Source organism: Pogoniulus pusillus, chromosome 41 (assembly GCF_015220805.1).
Source record: "Pogoniulus pusillus isolate bPogPus1 chromosome 41, bPogPus1.pri, whole genome shotgun sequence".
In the NCBI taxonomy this organism is placed as follows: Eukaryota; Metazoa; Chordata; class Aves; order Piciformes; family Lybiidae; genus Pogoniulus; species Pogoniulus pusillus.
Window position 1 is genome coordinate 2,900,876 of NC_087304.1, and position 19,702 is coordinate 2,920,577.

General features: G+C 58.0%; 2 protein-coding genes across 4 annotated transcripts; both read right to left on the minus strand.

Moving 5' to 3' along the window:
* Nucleotides 1-1,534: 1,534 nt before the first annotated feature.
* Nucleotides 1,535-13,624, minus strand: DDA1 (DET1 and DDB1 associated 1). Of its 2 annotated transcripts, XM_064175217.1 has the most exons (6): nt 13,576-13,624; nt 9,257-9,337; nt 8,756-8,807; nt 7,754-7,815; nt 5,161-5,203; nt 1,535-3,435 (listed from the first exon to the last, which is right to left on the minus strand). In XM_064175217.1, the coding sequence occupies exons 1-6, from the start codon at nt 13,576-13,578 to the stop codon at nt 3,362-3,364; spliced, it is 315 nt and encodes a 104-aa protein (XP_064031287.1). In that variant the 5' UTR covers nt 13,579-13,624; the 3' UTR covers nt 1,535-3,361. The 2 variants fall into 2 exon arrangements, with proteins under 2 accessions (XP_064031287.1, XP_064031288.1); XM_064175218.1 differs by lacking the exon at nt 1,535-3,435 and having other exon boundaries at nt 3,437-5,203.
* Nucleotides 13,625-14,527: 903 nt separating this feature from the next.
* Nucleotides 14,528-17,302, minus strand: MRPL34 (mitochondrial ribosomal protein L34). 2 transcript variants are annotated; one of them, XM_064175216.1, is made up of 2 exons: nt 17,217-17,295; nt 14,528-15,116 (listed from the first exon to the last, which is right to left on the minus strand). In XM_064175216.1, the coding sequence occupies exons 1-2, from the start codon at nt 17,258-17,260 to the stop codon at nt 14,813-14,815; spliced, it is 348 nt and encodes a 115-aa protein (XP_064031286.1). In that variant the 5' UTR covers nt 17,261-17,295; the 3' UTR covers nt 14,528-14,812. The 2 variants fall into 2 exon arrangements, 1 of the variants encoding a protein (XP_064031286.1); XR_010308933.1 differs by lacking the exon at nt 14,528-15,116 and adding an exon at nt 15,124-15,314 and having other exon boundaries at nt 17,217-17,302.
* Nucleotides 17,303-19,702: the final 2,400 nt, after the last annotated feature.

Consider the following 19,702-nt stretch of genomic DNA (forward strand, 5'->3'; position numbering starts at 1 on the left):
CTCAGCTGCTGAAGGCTTCTTTATTGATGATCTGGAGCAGGGGACTGAGTCCAGTAGCAGTGAGGTTGCAGATGGCACCAAGCTAGGAGCAGCTGTGGAGCTGTTGGAGGGTAGCAGAGCCCTGCAGAGGGACCTGGCCAGGCTGCATGGGTGGGCAGAGGCCAAGGGGATGAGACTGAACAAGGCCAAGGGCAGGTTCTGCACTTTGGCCACAACAACCCCAAGCAGCACTGCAGGCTGGGGACTCAGTGGCTGAGAGCAGGCAGGCAGAGAGGGCCCTGGGGGTGCTGGGAGAGAGGAGCTGCAGAGGAGGCAGCAGTGCCCAGGTGGGCAGCAGAGCCAATGGCAGCTTGGGCTGGCTCAGGAGCAGTGTGGGCAGCAGGACAAGGGAGGTTCTTGTGCCCCTGTGCTCAGCACTGCTCAGGCCACCCCTGGAGTGCTGTGCCCAGCTCTGGGCTCCTCCATTGCAGAGAGATGTTGAGGTGCTGGAAGGTGTCTGGAGAAGGGCAGCAAGGCTGGGGAGGGGCCTGGAGCACAGCCCTGTGAGGAGAGGCTGAGGGAGCTGGGGGGGTGCAGCCTGCAGCAGAGGAGGCTCAGGGCAGAGCTGATTGCTGCCTGCAGCTGCCTGCAGGGAGGCTGTAGCCAGGTGGGGTTGGGCTCTGCTGCCAGGCAAACAGCAACAGAAGGGGACACAGCCTGAAGCTGTGCCAGGGCAGGTTGAGGCTGGACGTGAGGAGGAAGTTGTTGTCAGAGAGAGTGATTGGCACTGGAATGGGCTGCCAGGGAGGTGGTGGAGTGGCCGTGGCTGGAGGTGCTGAAGCCAAGCCTGGCTGGGGCACTTAGTTGGTTGAATGGATAGGGCTGGATGAGCCTGAAGCTCTCTTCCAACCTGGTTGTTGCTATGATTCATCCAACTCAGCTTTCAACATCCCCAAAACTGCCCTGAAGGTCACTGTTGAGGAGCTCACCAAGAACTGAAGCTTTGGTGTCAGAACCATGGAACTGTTTGGGTTGGAGAAGCCCTCTGAGATCATCCAGTCCAACTCTCAACCCAACCCCACCATGGCCACCAAACCCTGTCCCCAAGCCCTGGGCCACAAATTTCCTGAACCCCTCCAGGGATGGGGACTCCAGCAGCTCCCTGGGCAGCCTGTGCCAGGGCCTGACCAACTTCACCTCACTAAACCTCTCTGCTCTCAGAAAGGGCAGATCTTAGCTCTTCAGTGTCCTAAACTTGCCCAGTTTGTGTTGGATGCAAGCCCCAGGGCTGTTCAGCCAGGACACTGCTCCTGCTTGGATTCATCAACCCCCACCCCACACCCCCAAAACAAGAACAGATGAACCATGTGGTTGAAAACCAAAAAGCCAACCCCAAACCCCTGCTCTCTGACCAATTTTCATTTCAAAAGCTAAACCTTTAGAATTAGAGGCAGTGAACCCCCCCCTGAGGGTGACTAAACCTCGGTGGCTTCATCACAAGGGGGCTGGAGGTAGGAGGAGTTGGGTGTTGGACAAAGTGCAGGCAGCAAGCACCCAGAGTTTGGGGTTTTTAATGGGAGTTGTTGTTTTCAAGGCACCAGGAAGTCACAGTTAGGTCAAAAAGAGCTTCCCTGCCATGGTCAAACCAAATGCACTTACCAAAGGTTGGACACGGGAGTGTGAGGTGGGGGGGGGGGGAAGAGGGAAATGGTGGCAGCATGGGCAGGGAGCTGGAGAAGGAAGATAAGGAGGGAGGGAAGTGGGGGTTGGAAAAGTAAGGGAGGGAGCAAAGAGGGAGGGAGGGAGAGAGGAGGGAGCGAGGAGGGAGTGAGGAGGGAACGAGGAGGGAGCGAGGAGGGAGCTGGAGGAAGATGGATTAAGGAAAAGTGGAAGGAAGGAGCTGGAGAAGGCAGGCAGAGGAGGGAGCTCTCACTTCAGGCAGGAACATGAAACTCCCCACCGTGGGCATCACAAACCCATGCAGCTGTCACGGAGGAGTGACAGCAGTTTGTCCACAGCCACCAAGCCTAAACCAAGCCCAGCAGCCGGAGGCTCCCTTGGAGGTTGCTTCCCCATCACTTCAGACCCAGGACACAACGCAAACTTCCCTCTGACTTCCTGAAGAGGGCTGCAAGAGTTGAGAGAGGCTGCCAGGAGCCACTAAGAGAACGGCAGGGCACAGAGACAGGGGGGGTCAGCACAGGAAGGGAACTGCCAACTCTCTTTAATAGGACACGGCTCCGTCTGGCAGAGGAGTCAGCAGAGCTCAGCCCTTGCTGCAGCCCTCCAGAATTTACACAGCATTGGACACAGCACCGCACAGACACCACCGGGAGGCTGCAGCTCTGCCGAAGCACCACCCCCACACACATCGGTCCCACTTTTCCCACCAGCTGCACGTCCCTTAGCCTCTCCTCGGGAGCTCACTTCCAACCTTCAGGCCAGATGCATGCACAGCACCTTCCAAAAGCCAACACTTGGACGGCAGAACAGAAGAGTCCTGCAATCCCACAGGGAAAAAAAAATCACCACCAAAAGCCAAGGAAGAGTTTGTTTTATCTTCACCAACACAGTTGGCTGCTCTTTTAAAGACATTCCAGTCATTGGGAGGTTACTGCTGTAGCAAAATCCAGGTTGGTTTGTTGTCCTTAAGAGGCTGATAACAAAGGTTCCTAAACTACTCAGTGTTAAAAGTTAAACTCAATTCACTGCATTGGAAACTCTGTGCCTAAGGGAGGTTTTAGGATGGCAACGTTGGCTGTGCCCTGCTCCTCCTAAGGTTCTCTGCCTTCCCACGGATGCTTCATCACCGATTCTCTCCCTTTTGTCCCCAAACCTGGACACGTGGCACACCCCCCCCAAGTGCCTGAGGCCCTAGAAGGGGACAGCAGGAAGCCTCCCAGCTGGGGGCTGTGCAGAACCAGGGTTTTTTTCTCCCCCTCCAGGAGCAATGGCAATGAAAGGTTGTCAAGGAGGAGAAAAGAAACCCAAAGCCCACAGCTGCAGATGCAATGATTGCAGCTACTGCAGAGCAGAGCCAGCTCCTGGCAGTAAAGCAAGACAAGACATCATCACTAAGCTAACAGCTTCCCTGTCCCTTCAGGCCACCATGATCCTTTCCTTTCAGTCTCTGGAGCTCTGAATCCACCACCTGATGATCTGCAGGTCTTCATGTGGGCTCTCAGTAAAGGGTTACAGGCAACAGGCACTGAACTGTCACAGTCCATAAAGAGATTGGTCTTGCTCAGAGACCATGGAAGCTCATGGTTTTGATCAACTCCAAGTCCTGGGCTCCACTCCAACCTTGTTGATATGGCAGGAAAAGACAAGGTTACCATCATTGAGAACAGGCAGCTGAGAGCAAGGACTTGCTGAGGTGCTCCTAAAACTCCTCCAACCAAGAGCTGCCCCAACTCCATCCCATCAGCCAGGGCTTGAACACGTAGTGATCAAACACTTGGGAAGAGACGAGGAGGAACCTTTATTCCAGCAGAGAGGCTGCACAGATCAGTCCATTCCAGAACCAAGAGACGAGGAGAAGTGAAGAACAACAAAAGCCACACATCTTTCACTTTGAATTCTCCACAGGAGCTGCCAAATGGCCCAGAGCAGCCCCAAAAGAACACAAATGGTTGCCCAAGCTGAGACCTGTGGGCACTGGGATTGGCAGAACCCTCAGTGACACTCAGAGCTAGGGGGTGGGGGGGGTTAAGTGCAGTGCCAGGTTTGGAATATCTGAGACCAAAAAGAAAGATAAGGAAAGTAAGTGGAGCTCCACAACTTAGGCTTGGTGTGGGAAGATCCAAGGAGGTAACCACTTGGACTGGCAACATCCAAAGAGAAGTTAACCACTTGGATTGTGTGCTCCACACAAAGGGTTGGAGTAGGAACATCCAAGGAAGAGTTAACCACTTGGATTGTGTGCTCCACACACTTAGGGTTGGAGTAGGAACATCCAAAGAGAAGTTAACCACTTGGATTGTGTGCTCCACACACTTAGGGTTGGAGTAGGAACATCCAAAGAGAAGTTAACCACTTGGATTGTGTGCTCCACACACTTAGGGTTGGAGTAGGAACATCCAAAGAGAAGTTAACCACTTGGATTGTGTGCTCCACACAAAGGGTTGGAGTAGGAACATCCAAGGAGGAGTTAACCACTTGGATTGTGTGCTCCACACATAGGGTTGGAGAAGGAACATCCAAGGAGGAGTTAACCACTTGGACTGATGACATCCAAAGAGAAGTTAATCACTTGGATTATGCCCTCCACACACTTAGGGTTGGAGTAGGAATATCCAAGGAAGAGTTAACCACTTGGATTATGTGTTCCACACACTTAGGGTTGGAGTAGGAACATCCAAGGAGGAGTTAACCACTTGAATTGGCAACATCCAAAGAGAAGTTAGCCACTTGGATTGTGTGCTCCACACATTTAGGGTTGGAGTAGGAACATCCAAGGAGGAGTTAACCACTTGAATTGGCAACATCCAAAGAGAAGTTAGCCACTTGGGATTGTGTGCTCCACACATTTAGGGTTGGAGTAGGAAGATCCAAGGAGGAGTTAACCACTTGGATTATGTGCTCCACACATAGGGTTGGAGCAGGAAGATCCAAGGAGGAATTAACAACTTGGATTATGTGCTCCATACATAGGGTTGGAGTAGGAAGATCCAAGGAGGAGTTAACCACTTGGATTATGTCACTGGCTAGAGGAATCAGAAGGCTGAGAGCATGGCAGGGTTCTGTGCTTAACTTCCCCCCCCCAAGCTCCTCAAGTTAGACCTGGCTGATTAGCAACAGATTCACCCTAACTCTGTGCAGGTGACAGGGTGGCTTTTCTAGACAGGGGGGACTGGAGGGGTCTACTCCATGGTTTTTACTGGATTCTTCCACCACTGCTCCGTGATTTAGGCATAAGTTAACCAAAAAAAAAAAACCAATGAGGAGAAGGGGGAAAAAAAATAAAGTCAAATAAATAGAGATTGGCTCCTAAAAAGTCAGAAGTGGTTTGGGCTGTGGAGGAGGGAAGAGATGTGGGGAGAGGGGCAGAATTTACACACTTGGAGACAAAACAGGAAGCGCCTGCAGAGGTGTAGAGGAGCAAGGCAAGAGCTTAAGTGTCCTCATTCATGTCCTGGCTGTCTGTCCGAGCGATTTTCCGGGGGGGGGCCGAGTTCTCACCTTCTATCTCCACTTGCTCTTGATCTCTCTTCTTTGCTGCATTCTGTTTGGACAGAGAAAGCCACACTGAAGGCCCAGAAAGGTGCAGGGAAGCTCCTCCGGAGGGCCACAGGGAAGCTCCCCCCAGGGCCACAGCGAAGTTCCCCCAAAGGCCACAGGGAAGCTCCTCCAGAGGCCACTGCAAAGCTTCCCCAAAGGCCATGCAGAAGCTCCTCCAGAGGCCACTGCAAAGCTTCCCCAAAGGCCATGCAGAAGCTCCCCCAGAGGCCACTGCAAAGCTTCCCCAAAGGCCACAGGGAAGCTCCTCCAGAGGCCACTGCAAAGCTTCCCCAAAGGCCATGCAGAAGCTCCTCCAGAGGCCACTGCAAAGCTTCCCCAAAGGCCATGCAGAAGCTCCTCCAGAGGCCACTGCAAAGCTTCCCCAAAGGCCACGCAGAAGCTCCTCCAGAGGCCACTGCAAAGCTTCCCCAAGGGCCATGCAGAAGCTCCTCCAGAGGCCACTGCAAAGCTTCCCCAAAGGCCACACAGAAGCTCCCCCAGAGGCCACTGCAAAGCTTCCCCAAAGGCCATGCAGAAGCTCCTCCAGAGGCCACTGCAAAGCTTCCCCAAAGGCCACGCAGAAGCTCCTCCAGAGGCCACTGCAAAGCTTCCCCAAGGGCCATGCAGAAGCTCCTCCAGAGGCCACTGCAAAGCTTCCCCAAAGGCCACACAGAAGCTCCCCCAGAGGCCACTGCAAAGCTTCCCCAAAGGCCATGCAGAAGCTCCCCCAGAGGCCACTGCAAAGCTTCCCCAAAGGCCACACAGAAGCTCCTCCAGAGGCCACTGCAAAGCTTCCTCAAAGGACACAGGGAAGCTCCCCCAGAGGCCACTGCAAAGCTTCCCCAAAGGCCATGCAGAAGCTCCTCCAGAGGCCACTGCAAAGCTTCCTCAAAGGACACAGGGAAGCTCCCCCCAGAGGCCAGGACAAAGCTCCCTGAGAACCACAGGGAAGTTCCCCCAGAGGCCAGGACAAAGCTCCCCCAGAGGCCACAACAAAGCTTCCCTAAAGTCCACAGAGAAGCTCCCCTCAGAGGCCAGGGCAAAGCTCCCTGAGAACCACAGGGAAGTTCTCTCAGAGGCCACTGCAAAGCTTCCTCAAAGGCCACATAGAAGCTCCCCCAGAGGCCACTGCAAAGCTTCCTCAAAGGCCACATAGAAGCTCCCCCAGAGGCCACTGCAAAGCTTCCTCAAAGGACACAGGGAAGCTCCCCCCCAGAAGCCAGGGCAAAGCTCCCCGAGAACCACAGGGAAGTTCTCTCAGAGGCCACTGCAAAGCTTCCTCAAAGGACACAGGGAAGCTCCCCCCAGAAGCCAGGGCAAAGCTCCCCGAGAACCACAGAGAAGCTCCCCGCTCCAGAGGCCACAATGAAGGCTCCAGGTGTGAGCTTGACCAACAAGTTTTTGGCTCTCAAGTTTTCAGCTGTGGTGACCTGACACAAACCCAACAAACCCTGAAGGGGATTTCAGCCCAGAGACAAGGAAGCTGCTTCTTGGCTGTCCTTCAGATCTGAGCACCAGAACAGCACCGCCCTCAGCACCTCTTATTTCCAGCTCTCCAACAGTGCAGCAACAGAGGAAGAGCTTCTCTGCCACTGCTCTGTCCCAGGCCTTGAACTCACCAAACTTCCTTTTCAGCTTCAAGGCTCTTTATGATTTTACTTCCCCTCCAAGCTCTTCCTCACCCTGTCCTCAGCCCAAGGCTACGCTGACTGCTTTGACATCTCCATTCCAAGTCATTGTTCCAAGTACTTCCACCCCAGACATCCCAGTTCACCCACCCCAGACAGCCCAGTTCACCCACCTCAGACAGCCCAGTTTCCACCACTGCAGAGCTTAACTGCTGTGTTCACAGTACCACAGTACCACAGTATCATCAGGGTTGGAAGAGACCTCACAGCTCATCAAGTCCAACCCTTTAGCACAGAGCTCAAGGCCAGACCATGGCACCAAGTGCCACGTCCAGTCCTGCCTTGAACAGCTCCAGGGACGGCGACTCCACCACCTCCCCGGGCAGCCCATTCCAGTGTCCAATGACTCTCTCAGGGAAGAACTTCCTCCTCACCTCCAGCCTAAATTTCCCCTGGCACAACCTGAGGCTGTGTCCTCTCGTTCTGGTGCTGGCCACCTGAGAGAAGAGAGCAACCTCCTCCTGGCCACAACCACCCCTCAGGTAGTTGTAGACTTCCTAACAGAATTGCTCAGATTCTGCATCCAATCTGCTCTCACACCCTGCTCAAACTCCTCTTTTCCCCCAACAGTGAGATAAGAGCAGCTTTACCCTGGCTCTAAAGCAGCTGCTGAAGCACAGAGCACTTTGCCAAGGTCACGAAGGGACTGGGAGATGCAACACCCAAGCTCTAGGTTAAACAGGGAGTTGACCTCCCTTAAACTGAAAACAAAGCTTGTTTGGGTTTCTTTCAAGCGGTGCCGAGCAGACAGAGCCTCCCTGCCCTGCCCGAGGTGCTCTTCACACTTGCTTTTCATTCTTCTTCCAATGTTTTGATTGGGCTGAAGATTTGCTTAGCCTGAGGCAGAAGTGTTGCTGTTCACCTACCTTTTTGTCCCACTGCTGATGTAAATAACGCAAAAGAATATTTGTCTTTTCTGTTACTATGACTGCCAGGAGAGAAAAAAGAGAGAGAGAGAGAGAAAAAAAAACCACTGAGGTCACCAAAGACTTTAAACGGTGCAAAAATCACTTCCCAGCCCAAGCCTGGAGCTCTTCAGTGAGAGGAGAGAGTGCAGCAACACCCAACACATCACTGGAGAGTCCAACATAGTCCCAAAGCCCAGCATGGAGGGGTCAGAAGAGGCCTCTGGAGTTCACTCAGTCCAACCCCTCCCTGCCCCAGCAGGGCACCCACAGCAGCTTGGGCAGCTCAGTGGCCTGGGGGAGTTGGAAGCTCTGCAGAGAAGACTCCACAACCTCTCTGGGCAGCCTGCTGCAGGCCTCCAGCACCCTCACACCAAGCAAGCTTCTCCTCCTGGTCAGGTGGCACCTCCTGGCTTCCAGTTTGTGCCCATTGCCCCTTGTGCTGTTCACATGCACCACTGAGCAGAGTCTGGCCCCAGCCTCTTGCCCCCCACGAGCCCTTTAGCTCTTGCTGAGCATTGCTCTGATCCCTTCTGGGGCTGCTCCCCTGCAGGCTCTCAGCCTTTGCTCCTCACAGAGCTGCTCCAAGCCCCTCAGCAGCTTTGGAGTCTGTGCTGGACTCTCTCCAGCAGTTCCCTGTCTCTTTTGGGAGCCCAGAACTCGACCCAGTACTCCAAATGTGGCCTCACCAGGTCAGAGCAGAGGGAAGAGAACCTCCCTCAGCCTGCTGCCCACACTATCCTTCATGCTGCCCAGGAGACCTTTGGCCTTCTCCCCCTCAAAGTCACATTGCTCATGGACAACTTCTTGTCCCCCAGCACTTCCAGGTCCTTCTTTGAGGAGCTGCTTCCCAGCAGGTCACCTCCTAACCACCACCTGGAGCTTTACAGAAGGGACACCTCATGGACAGCAGATTTTTACAGTCCTAGAGCAGAATAAAGCTGTCAGCAGGGCCAGACTCACTTTGTTCAGAGGGGTATTCTCTCGTGGGAAGATATACTGATGGTCTTCTGTTCTGTAGGAGAATTGGAACAGTTACAGGACACAGCCAGTAAAAAAAACCCTGCTTTTTTAATCAACCCAGACACAGCAAACCCAACCCAAACCCCCCTCAGCCACACCACAATTTGCCCCTTCATGTGACACTGCTGGCTGCAGCTGTTTCAAACACACATTTCAAGCAGAAAGGTCATTTTTAAGGTGGTTTTTAGGCCCCGAGGGGATTATTAAAGCAGGTGGCCACACAACAAGCCCCAACCTCATGGTCTGGGCTGAGCTGAGGATGCATTCCTCAAAGCAAGCAGGAAGTTCTCCTTGCCAATTTCACCTCCTATGCTACCAGCTGCAGTCAGAAGTGTTTGTGAAGAGCTAAACATGTTTCTTTTGGAGTTTATTTCCCCTCTTCCCCTTTTGAGGAAGGTGAGGAAAGTTCCCCCCAGAGCAGCAGGACGTGGTGGTACTTACTGATGCTTTACATACAGAGTCAGCATGGAATCTGCTGAAGTTGCTTTTGTTGTACACAGGCAATCCTTTCAAAAAATCAGCCTAAAAGGACACAATTCAAACAATACAAACCAAAATCAGGAGGTGAGGATAGAAAAAGGCAGGTTCTGGCTGCTGTTTGCTTTCTGATTCTCCCAAGGAGTTTCTCAAACCACAGGAAAACTGAAGGATGCTGCTTAAGCCTCAGCAGTGAGACTCAAACCTGCTCTAAAATGCCTTTGGTCAGTAGAGTCAACCTCCAGCTCCTGCCTTTGGCTCTTGACACCCCTAAAGTTCAGTAATTCATTTGGAGGGGGGGATCCAGGTGATTAAAAAGTGGTGAAGTGTCCAGCTGGGTGAGTGAGTGATGACAGGAGGCAGATGTACACCACACAAACAGAGCAGAACTCGGCACAAACCACAACATCCCACCAGAAGCTGTCCTTGAATGTGGCACCAGGTCAAAACAGTTGCTCTTTCCCTTTCCCAGTTAACAGATCAAGGCTGGCTCCAGTGATAAAAGCCCCAGATGGCCTCAGATGCTCAACCCTTATCACTTCCTTATCAGCCTGGCCCAGCTTCCCTCTGTCTCTGAAGGACCCGACAGGCATCAAGGCTCCTGGTCAAGCAACAAACAACCCCAGGTGTTGCTGGACGTGGTTCAATCCCCACTCACAACAAACAGAGCAGACCCACAGGAAGGCTATTCCCAACTTTCCAGCCAGGAATCTGGTCTGGCAGAGGAGCCAATGTATCCCTGGAAAGAGGCTGGCAGAGCATGGAACTTCTGATGTTCCAGTTTGTGTCAGTCACTGGGCACCACTGGAAAAAGTCTGGTCCCACTCTCTTGACACCCACCCTTGAAGCATTGATCAGCATTGCTGAGATCCCCCCCCCCATGACTGCTCTTTTCCACACTCATCAGCCCCAATTCTCTCAGTCTGTTCCCATCAGAGATGTTCCCCACAGCACCTCTTTAGCTGTCCCCTCTCCAGCAAGCCCCTGTCCTCCTTGAACCAGGGAGGCAGAACTGGACACAGGACTCCAGATGTGGCCTCACCAGGGCAAAGCAGATGAGTTGGGCAGACCAGCTCAGGCCCCCTGCCCAACTAGAGCAGAACAGCAACACTAAACCAAGCAGAAGCAGGCATTTTTCCAGCCTAGGCTCCAGCCAGCACATTAAGGACTCATCACCAGTTCAACCAGTGGAAAGTCTGCTTGCCAGTGACACACAACATCCTTCTGGGGACAACAATCCTGCTGCCACATGTGCTGATCACAGAGCACCCAAAAGGCTCCCTCAGAGGAACTGCATGGCCCTGGATACTGAAAATGAGACACCACTCCAAGTGCAATGATCCTGATCTGCTCCAAGGGCAGCAGGTAAATAAACCCCAGCAGGTCTCTGCTGTGTTTACACATCTAGCACACCAAGTCACACCTCCCTGGCCACTGTCACATGAAATGTCCCCTCTGTAAGCCTTCTGCCACTCTTTAACCAAAGAAAGCCTGTTCCAGCCAAGCTGGAGTGGCCTGGGTGGAAGTCAAAAAGCAGCTCCTGAACTCAGCAGCTGCCTCATTTCTTTTGGGGAAAGGAAGAGGGGGGAAACCCCAACAGCTCGAGTTATCACAGTATCAAAGTATCATCAGGGTTGGAAGAGACCTCACAGCTCATCAAGTCCAACCCTTTAGCACAGAGCTCCAGGCCAGACCATGGCACCAAGTGCCACGTCCAGTCCTGCCTTGAACAGCTCCAGGGACGGCGACTCCACCACCTCCCCGGGCAGCCCATTCCAGTGTCCAATGACTCTCTCAGGGAAGAACTTTCTCCTCACCTCCAGCCTAAATCTCCCCTGGCACAGCCTGAGGCTGTGTCCTCTTGTTCTGGTGCTGGCCACCTGAGAGAAGAGAGCAACCTCCTCCTGGCCACAACCTCCCCTCAGGTAGTTGCAGACAGCAATGAGGTCTCCCCTGAGCCTCCTCTTCTCCAGGCTAACCAATCCCAGCTCCCTCAGCCTCTCCTCGTAGGGCTGTGCTCAAGGCCTCTCCCCAGCCTCGTTGCCCTTCTCTGGACACGCTCAAGCATCTCAATGTCCCTCCTAAACTGGGGGGCCCAGAACTGAACACAGCACTCAAGGTGTGGTCTAACCAGTGCAGAGTACAGGGGCAGAATGACCTCCCTGCTCCTGCTGGCCACACCATTCCTGATGCAGGCCAGGATGCCACTGGCTCTCTTGGCCACCTGGGCACACTGCTGGCTCATGTTCAGGCAGGTATCAATCAGCACCCCCAGATCCCTTTCTGTCTGGCTGCTCTCAGCCACTCTGACCCCAGCCTGTATCTCTGCATGGGGTTGTTGTGGCCAAAGTGCAGCACCCTGAGGAAACAATACAAGTTGCTGGTCGGATTTAGGAAGCAAGGCAGAGATAAGCTGCAGCCACTGTGGCAACAAGGAGGCTAAGGAGGAGACAGCCCTCACCTAAAAGGAGAGAGGTGGGGGGGGAGGGGTGGAAAATCCACATATTTAAGTACCCTGCTGTAAGCTCTTGGAAGGAAGAGCAGGAGTAAGGCTCAGAAAGCCAAGGGCCAGCAGACAGCTGGAGAAGGCAGGGCCGTGGCCCCGCAGGATGTACCCACACGTGGGCACCACTCACACGGGCTTGGGAACGGCCACCTGAACCCTCAGCCCCGGCAGGGCTGAACCCGGAGACCGCAGGGACACCGCTGGGGGGGGCAGGAGGAAAACTCTCAGCAGTTGCATCGCTGCCAAGGGAAGGAGACTGACTGCGAGCTCTGGGCTATGGCAACCGCTGCCGAGCGCCCAAGCGGCACACCGAGCGCCCAAGCGGCACACCGAGAGCCCAAGCGGCACACACCGAGCGCCCAAGCGGCACACACCGAGCGCCCAAGCGGCACACCGAGAGCCCAAGCGGCACACACCGAGCGCCCAAGCGGCACACACCGAGCGCCCAAGCGGCACACCGAGAGCCCAAGCGGCACACACCGAGCGCCCAAGAGGCACACACCGAGCGCCCAAGCGGCACACACCGAGCGCCCAAGCGGCACACACCGAGCGCCCAAGCGGCACACACCGAGCGCCCAAGAGGCACACCGAGAGCCCAAGCGGCACACACCGAGTGCCCAAGCGGCACACCGAGCGCCCAAGCGGCACACACCGAGCGCCCAAGCGGCACACACCGAGTGCCCAAGCGGCACACACCGAGTGCCTGTTGCTGCTTGAGGGGCACGGGAAGCACTGAACCACCTCCGCCCCCCCAGTGCGCAGCACCCCTGGGGGCGCCGGAGCACCCCGCAGCTCCGAGGTCCCGAATCCCCCCTCCTGCTCCCCAAGCCTTGGGGGGGGAGGAAACGCCCAGCACCCTGGCAATGCCCAGCATCCCGGCAATGTCCCGCACCCTGGCAATGCCCAGCACCCCGGCAGTGCCCACCACTCTGGCAATGTCCCGCACCCTGGCAATGCCCAGCGCCTTGGCAATGCCCAGCACCCTGGCAATGCCCAGCACCCCGCCAATGCCCAGCACCCTGGCAGTACCCAGCACCCTGGCAATGCCCAGCACCCCGGCAATGCCCAGCACCCTGGCAGTACCCAGCACCCTGGCAATGCCCAGCACTCTGGCAATGCCCAGCACCCCGGCAGTGCCCAGCACCCCGGCAACGCCCCGCACCCTGGCAATGCCCAGCACCCTGGCAGTACCCAGCACCCTAGCAATGCCCAGCACCCCGCCAATGCCCCTGCTGCTCCTAGCCCAGTGGCTGCGGAAGACCCCAGACGCCGAGGGAGTGCCTCACCCTCCGGCCGTGCTGAGCAGCAGCTCGGATCCCGAAGCACCACAGCCTCTCCCAAAGAGCGTAAGGAGACCCCTCCGGCTCCCCTCGCCTCCCCAGCCCGGGAGGAGCGGAGCATCCCCAGCCGCGGGTGCGGCCCCCCCCCGGCGGCCCCGCCATCTTGGGGTGCTGCAGCCCTCCGGGCACGGGGCACCCCCGCCTGGCTGCGCAGCACCCCCGCCGCATCCCCCGGCCCGCAGGGTGCGGTACCCTCCCCCTCGGCGCGCCCAGCCCCGGGCCCTCTCCGTCCCACCACCCTTCCGCCTCCGCCGGGGCCCTCCCTGGGTGTGAACGCCGGAGGGTGCGGGCCCTGCAGGGCCGCGGGCCCCCGTTCCCCGCGCTGGGTGGGGCAGCGGGCCGCGACTGGCAGCTGCAAACAAGGAGGACCCCCAGGCCGCGCTCCCTGGGCAGCGGCGGGCCCGGGGGCGCCGCCATTTCGGGCGGGGGGCACCTACCATCTTCGCCGCCGCCAGCCGTGAGGAGCCGCGCCTCGGCCCGCCCACTGCCGCCGCCGCCCGCCCCCCCGCGCCCATTGGCCCGCGTCGCGCCGTTCGCGGGTCTCATTGGGCGCCGCGCCCGTCACTCACAGCCGCGCTGAGCAGCGTAGGGTTAGGCTGAGGCAGGAAACAGCCGGGCCGGGGGGGAGGGGCGGGTGCGGCGCGCAGGGCCCGGCTGTGGCGGCGGCCGCGGGGCACGCCGGGAGATGCGGTCCGCAGTCACCGCCCAGCGCTGGGCGCTAAGGGAGGCGCCGGGGACTGGCGCCGGGAATCGGCAGCGCCGGGGGACAGCGGCCGGCAGCAGCTCCCCATTGCCTCCTCCCCACCCTGGCATCAGGCAGGGCTGCAGGCGCTGCAGGGCAGGGAAGAGCAGGCAGCGGCACTGCCAGCACGGTGCGGGGGAGCTGAGCCCACCCTGAGAGCTCAGCCTGCGCTGCTTCCAAAGCGCCGCTTAGCAGCCATGCCCCAACGACGCCTCCGCTTCCCTCCCCCGCACTCACACTCATCGCTCCCCTCCGCTCGCACTGGCACCGCTCCCCTCCACTCGCACTGGCATCTTTCCCCTCCACTCGCACTCATTGATCCCATTCACTCGCACTGGCACCGCTCCCCGCCCCTCGCACTGGCACCTCTTCCCTCCCCTCGCACTCATTGATCCCCTTCACTCGCACTGGCACCGCTCCCCGCCCCTCGCACTGGCACCGCTCCCCTCCCCTCGCACTGGCACCTCTTCCCTCCCCTCGCACTCATTGATCCCCTCCACTCGCACTGGCACCTCTTCCCTCCCCTCGCACTCATTGATCCCATTCACTCACACTGGCATCACTCCCTTCCACTCGCACTGGCATCTCTCCCCTCCACTCGCACTGGCACCGCTCCCCTTCACTCACAGTGGCACTAACAAGCCGCAGAGGACGCTCAGGGCTTTAATTCCAGCTTTGTTCTCGCAAGCTCCTCTTCAAATCACCCCAAGGAAGCAGCAACAACAACTTCACAACACAAAGAGCAGCCACTAAGCGAAGCCCTCCCAGGCCACCCTCCAGCCTCCCAACGCTCCCAGCAGGAGCAAACCTTCAGACACAGACTCCTCTCCCGACACAACCGCTCAGACCAAGTCACTCCAAAGCCACTAGAGCTGAAGGGCTCAAAGTGGGGCTTCTTCCCACACCACAGCAGCCCCCCAGGGGCAGGGCTGTCAGTGGGTCAGAGACTTCCTGCCCTTCAGCATGCGCCGCAGGATGACCTCGATGCCCCCGGGAGTGCTGATTCGCTTCATCCAGCCGTGGGTGCGTTTGCGCTTGCGGTTGTTGGGCTGATACTCGTTGCCACGAGCCTTGCTGCGGACCTGCTGCAGGTTCCAGAGAGGTGCCAGCCTGGGGCAGGCAACTGCAGGCTTCAAGGGAAGTTGGCTTTTGAAAGGCAGCTGCAGGGAAGTGGAGAGAATCGAAGCTGTTCGGAGCTGGAGAGGGCAGGAGGAGGTTGGTCGCAGCAGGAAAAACCTTTGGGAAAAGGGAGAGAAGAAAAAACAATCAAGGAAGGAAGGTAAAGAGATTTGCAGCCCAGAGGCACGTTTTGAGGGTGCCTGTGGCCAAGCATAAACCACCAAACTTGGGAGAAATGTCTCCAGGGAAGTGGAGAGAATCGAAGCTGTTTGGAGGTGGAGAGGGCAGGAGGAGGTTGGTCGCAGCAGGAAAAACCTCTGGGAGAAGGGAGAGAAGAAAAACAATCAAGGAAGGAAGGTAAAGAACTTGGCAGCCCAGAAGCACATTTTGAGGGTGCCTGTGGCCAAGCATAAACCACCAAACTTTGGAGAAATGTTTGTTTCTAAGAGTGAAGTTGATAATATGCAAACCTAAACAACAGCTACTGCAGAAGTAGTACCTCTGCTATAAGGGCAGGCTGCAAGAGTTGGAGCTCTGCAGCCTGGAGAAGAGAAGGCTTTGAGGAGACCCTGAAGTGGCCTTGCAGGAGCTGAAGGAGGCTACAGGAAGGATGAGGAGGGACTATTGATAAGGGCTTGGAATGAGAGGAGAAGGAGGAATGGGATTGATGTGGCAGAGGGGAGATTGAAAGTGGATGCTAGGAAAGGGTTTTTACCTTGAGAGTGGTGAGACTGGCACAGGTTGAGGGTAGTGAGACCCTGGCACAGGTTGAGGGTAGTGAGATCCGGGCACAGGTTGCCCAGGGAGGTGTTCAGCACCAGGTTGGATGAGGCCTTCAGTGATCTATCCTAGTGGGAGATGTCCTTGCCTATGGCAGAGGGGTTGGAACTGGCTGAGCTTTGAGCTCCCTTCCAACCTAAACCATTTTATGATTCTAAGTGCAGCTACTTAGTTGGAGATCTGTGATATGTAATCCTGTAAAGGACCAGGCCTGCAGTGACTAAGAAAAGCAGGAAGGAGATAAAGGAGAAGCAGAGATATCCTGACATCAGCAGTAAACAGAGGCCTGCTGATCAAAGATGAAAAGACACAGTGAGGAAGACTGTGCTGGTGCTCATCTCAGATACCCATTCAAGACAACTGGGGCAGAGAACTGGAAAACACCTACAGAGTCATAGCAACAACCAGGCTGCAAGAGAGCTCCAAGCTCCAACAGCCCAACCCAGCCCCCAGCCCTGCCCAGCCACCAGACCATGGCACTCAGTGCCCCAGCCAGGCTTGGCTGCAACACCTCCAGCCACACAGACTCCACCACCTCCCTGGGCAGCCCATTCCAGTGCCAATCACTCTCTCTGCCAGAAGCTTCCTCCTCACATCCAGCCTCAACCTGCCCTGACACAGCTTCAGCCTGGGGCCCCTTCTTCTGGCCCTGCCTGCCTGGCAGCAGAGCTCAACCCCACCTGGCTACAGCCTCCCTGCAGGCAGAACAACCGAGAGGGTTTCTTCAGCCGTGGAACTGTTTTGGTTGGAAAAGCCCAACCCAGCACTGCCAGGTCACCACCAAACCATGGCCCTCAGCACCACAGCTCCAGGATTCTTCAACTCCTGCTGGGACAGAGACTCCAGCACTGCAGTGGGCAGCCTGGGCCAGACCTTGGCCACCTGTTTGGGGCAGAAACTGTTCCTCATGTCCAACCTGAACCTGCCCTGGTCCAGCGCTCCTCAGCCTCTTTTTCTCCAGACTAAACACCCCCAGCTCCCTCAGCTGCTCCTCACCAGCCCTGTTTTCCAGACCCTTCACCAGCTTTGCTGCCCTTCCCTGACCATGTTCCAGTCCTTCAATGTCCTTTCTGCAGTTAGGGGCCTAAAACTCAACCCGGGATTCAAAACGTGGCTTCCTCAGTACAGGGGCACAGTCACCTCCCTGCTCCTTGACCACACTATTCCCGACCCGGGCCAGGATGCTGTTGGCCCTTTTAGCACCCCCGGGCACACTCTGGCTCGTTTCCAGCTGCTGCCAACCAGCGCTCCAAGGCCTCTTCCCACCCACTGCTTCCCAGCTGCTCTGCCCCCGGGGTCAGAGCGCTGCGTGAGGGACAGGACTGACCCTGCCACGTCCCCCCCCCCGCTCCCAGGGCCTGCTGCCCGTCCCCGGCGGCGGGGGCATGACACCACCCCGGCCACCCTCACCCCGGCCCGGGGCAGCCAGGCCCTTACCTGCCGCCCAGAGCCAGCGACCCGACGCGGCCTAGCGCCGCCATTGCCCTCGGCGCGTCCTGACAGCAGCCACCTCCCAACAACGCAGCCTCCTATTGGCTCTGGCAGCCAGGGGGGGCGGCGCATGCGCACAGCAGCGTGGCGCGGCGCAAGGCATGATGGGGGTTGTAGTCCCGGGGGTGCGCAGCGCCGTTCCCATGACGACGGCCGCGGGGCCCGGCCTGGGTTGTCCCCTCCCGGGGGTCTGCCAGCGCCGGAGCCTCCTGCAACGGGGACGGTGCCCACTGCTGCCACAGGCACCACTGCTGCCGGCCTGGGGCGGACACTGCCCCCAGCGCTCCCGGACCGGGGGAGAGGTCACCGCTGCTCCCGGTGTGGGGGTGCACTGCTCCCGGTGTGAGGGTGCACTGCTCCCGGTGTGGGGGTGCGCTGCTCCCGGTGTGGGGGTGCGCTGCTCCCGGTGTGAGGGTGCACTGCTCCCGGTGTGGGGATGCGCTGCTCCCGGTGTGGGGGTGCACTGATCCCGGTGTGGGGATGCACTGCTCCCGGTGTGGGGGTGCACTGCTCCCGGTGTGGAGGTGCACTGCTCCCGGTGTGGGGGTGCACTGCTCCCGGTGTGGGGATGCACTGCTCCCGGTGTGGGGGTGCACTGATCCCGGTGTGGAGGTGCACTGCTCCCGGTGTGGGGATGCACTGCTCCCGGTGTGGGGGTGCACTGCTCCCGGTGTGGGGATGCACTGCTCCCGGTGTGGGGGTGCACTGATCCCGGTGTGGGGGTGCACTGATCCCGGTATGGGGATGCACTGCTCCCGGTGTGGGGGTGCACTGATCCCGGTATGGGGATGCACTGCTCCCGGTGTGGGGGTGCACTGCTCCCGGTATGGGGATGCGCTGCTCCCGGTGTGGGGGTGCACTGATCCCGGTGTGGGGGTGCGCTGCTCCCGGTGTGGGGGTGCACTGCTCCCGGTGTGGGGATGCACTGCTCCCGGTGTGGGGGTGCACTGATCCCGGTATGGGGATGCACTGCTCCCGGTGTGGGGGTGCACTGCTCCCGGTATGGGGGTGCGCTGCTCCCGGTGTGGGGGTGCACTGCTCCCGGTGTGGGGGTGCACTGATCCCGGTATGGGGGTGCGCTGCTCCCGGTGTGGGGGTGCGCTGCTCCCGGTGTGGGGGTGCACTGCTCCCGGTGTGGGGGTGCACTGCTCCCGGTATGGGGGTGCACTGCTCCCCGTGAGGAGATGCACTGCTCCCGGTGTGGGGGTGCACTGCACCCAGTAGGGAGATGCACTGCTCCCAGTATGGAGGTGCACTGCTCACAGTATGGGGGTGCACTGCTCACAGTAGGGAAATGCACTGCTCCCAGTAGGAGGTTTTACATCTCCCAGTATGGGACTGCGTTGCTCCCAGCATGAGGGATGCACTGCTCCCAGCAGAGGGGGTGCATTGATCCTAGTAGGGGGGTGCATTGCTTCTGGTATAGAGGATGCACTGCTCCCAGTATGGGGGTCCACTGCTCTCAGCAAGGGGGTGCATTGCTCCCAGTATGGGAGGTGCACTGATCCCAGTAAGGAGGTGCATTGCTCCCAATATGGGGGTGCACTGCTCCCAGTATGGGGGTGCACTACTCCCTGTAGGGACTGCACTGCTCCCAGTAATGGGGTGCACTGCTCCTGGGTCGGGGGGTGCTGTAGTGCTCCCCAATGCTCCTTGCTGTGAGGTTCAGCAGTACTCAGCTGTTGCCAGTGCACCCAGGGCTGCCAGTCTGGGGCTCATCAGCTGTCAGTGCACCCCAATTCTCCCAGTAGCTACTGGGCCCAGTTCTCCCGGCCTGGAGGTCAGCAGTGCCTCCCAGCACAGGGGCTGTTGGTGCATCCAGTTCTCCCAGTATGGGAGTCAGCAGTGCCCTCGGTGCTCCCAGTCTGGGGGGAGATCACTGAGCCTTCCTTCCCTACCCCATGTACGTAGAGAGAGCAGCAGGCAGCATGTGCCAAGAGACCTACAGCCTCTGCCTGCTCCTGAGCAGCAAAATGAGGTGCAAGAGGAAACGGAGGAGGAGGAGGAGGATTAGGAGGAAGAGTAGGAGGAGGGCTGGCTGGGGGCTCAGAGGATCAGAGGGATCTCAGCCATCCTCGCTGCCTGCTGGGATGATGGAGAAGATCTTCGGCTTGCGTTGCTGGAGGCGAGCCCGACCGTGCTGCTGGCAGCCCGCACCAGCTCCGGGGCTTTTCTGCCCCCCCCCCCCCAGGCTGGGCTGTTCCCACCAGAACCCAACCGGACAGGGTGAGGGGAGGTAACTTCAGGTCCTCCCAACCCCACAGCTGCGGATGGGGGGGGAGGGAAAAAAAAGGAGAAGATAAAACGAGCCCAAGAGGTGGTTGGAATTTTGTGTTCGTCCTGTCCCAGTCCCTGGGGGCCACAAGTTGACGTTTTTGGGTCACATCGCCCCCGCCGAGCTCGCAGCGCTGACACCTTTATGACCTTTGGGA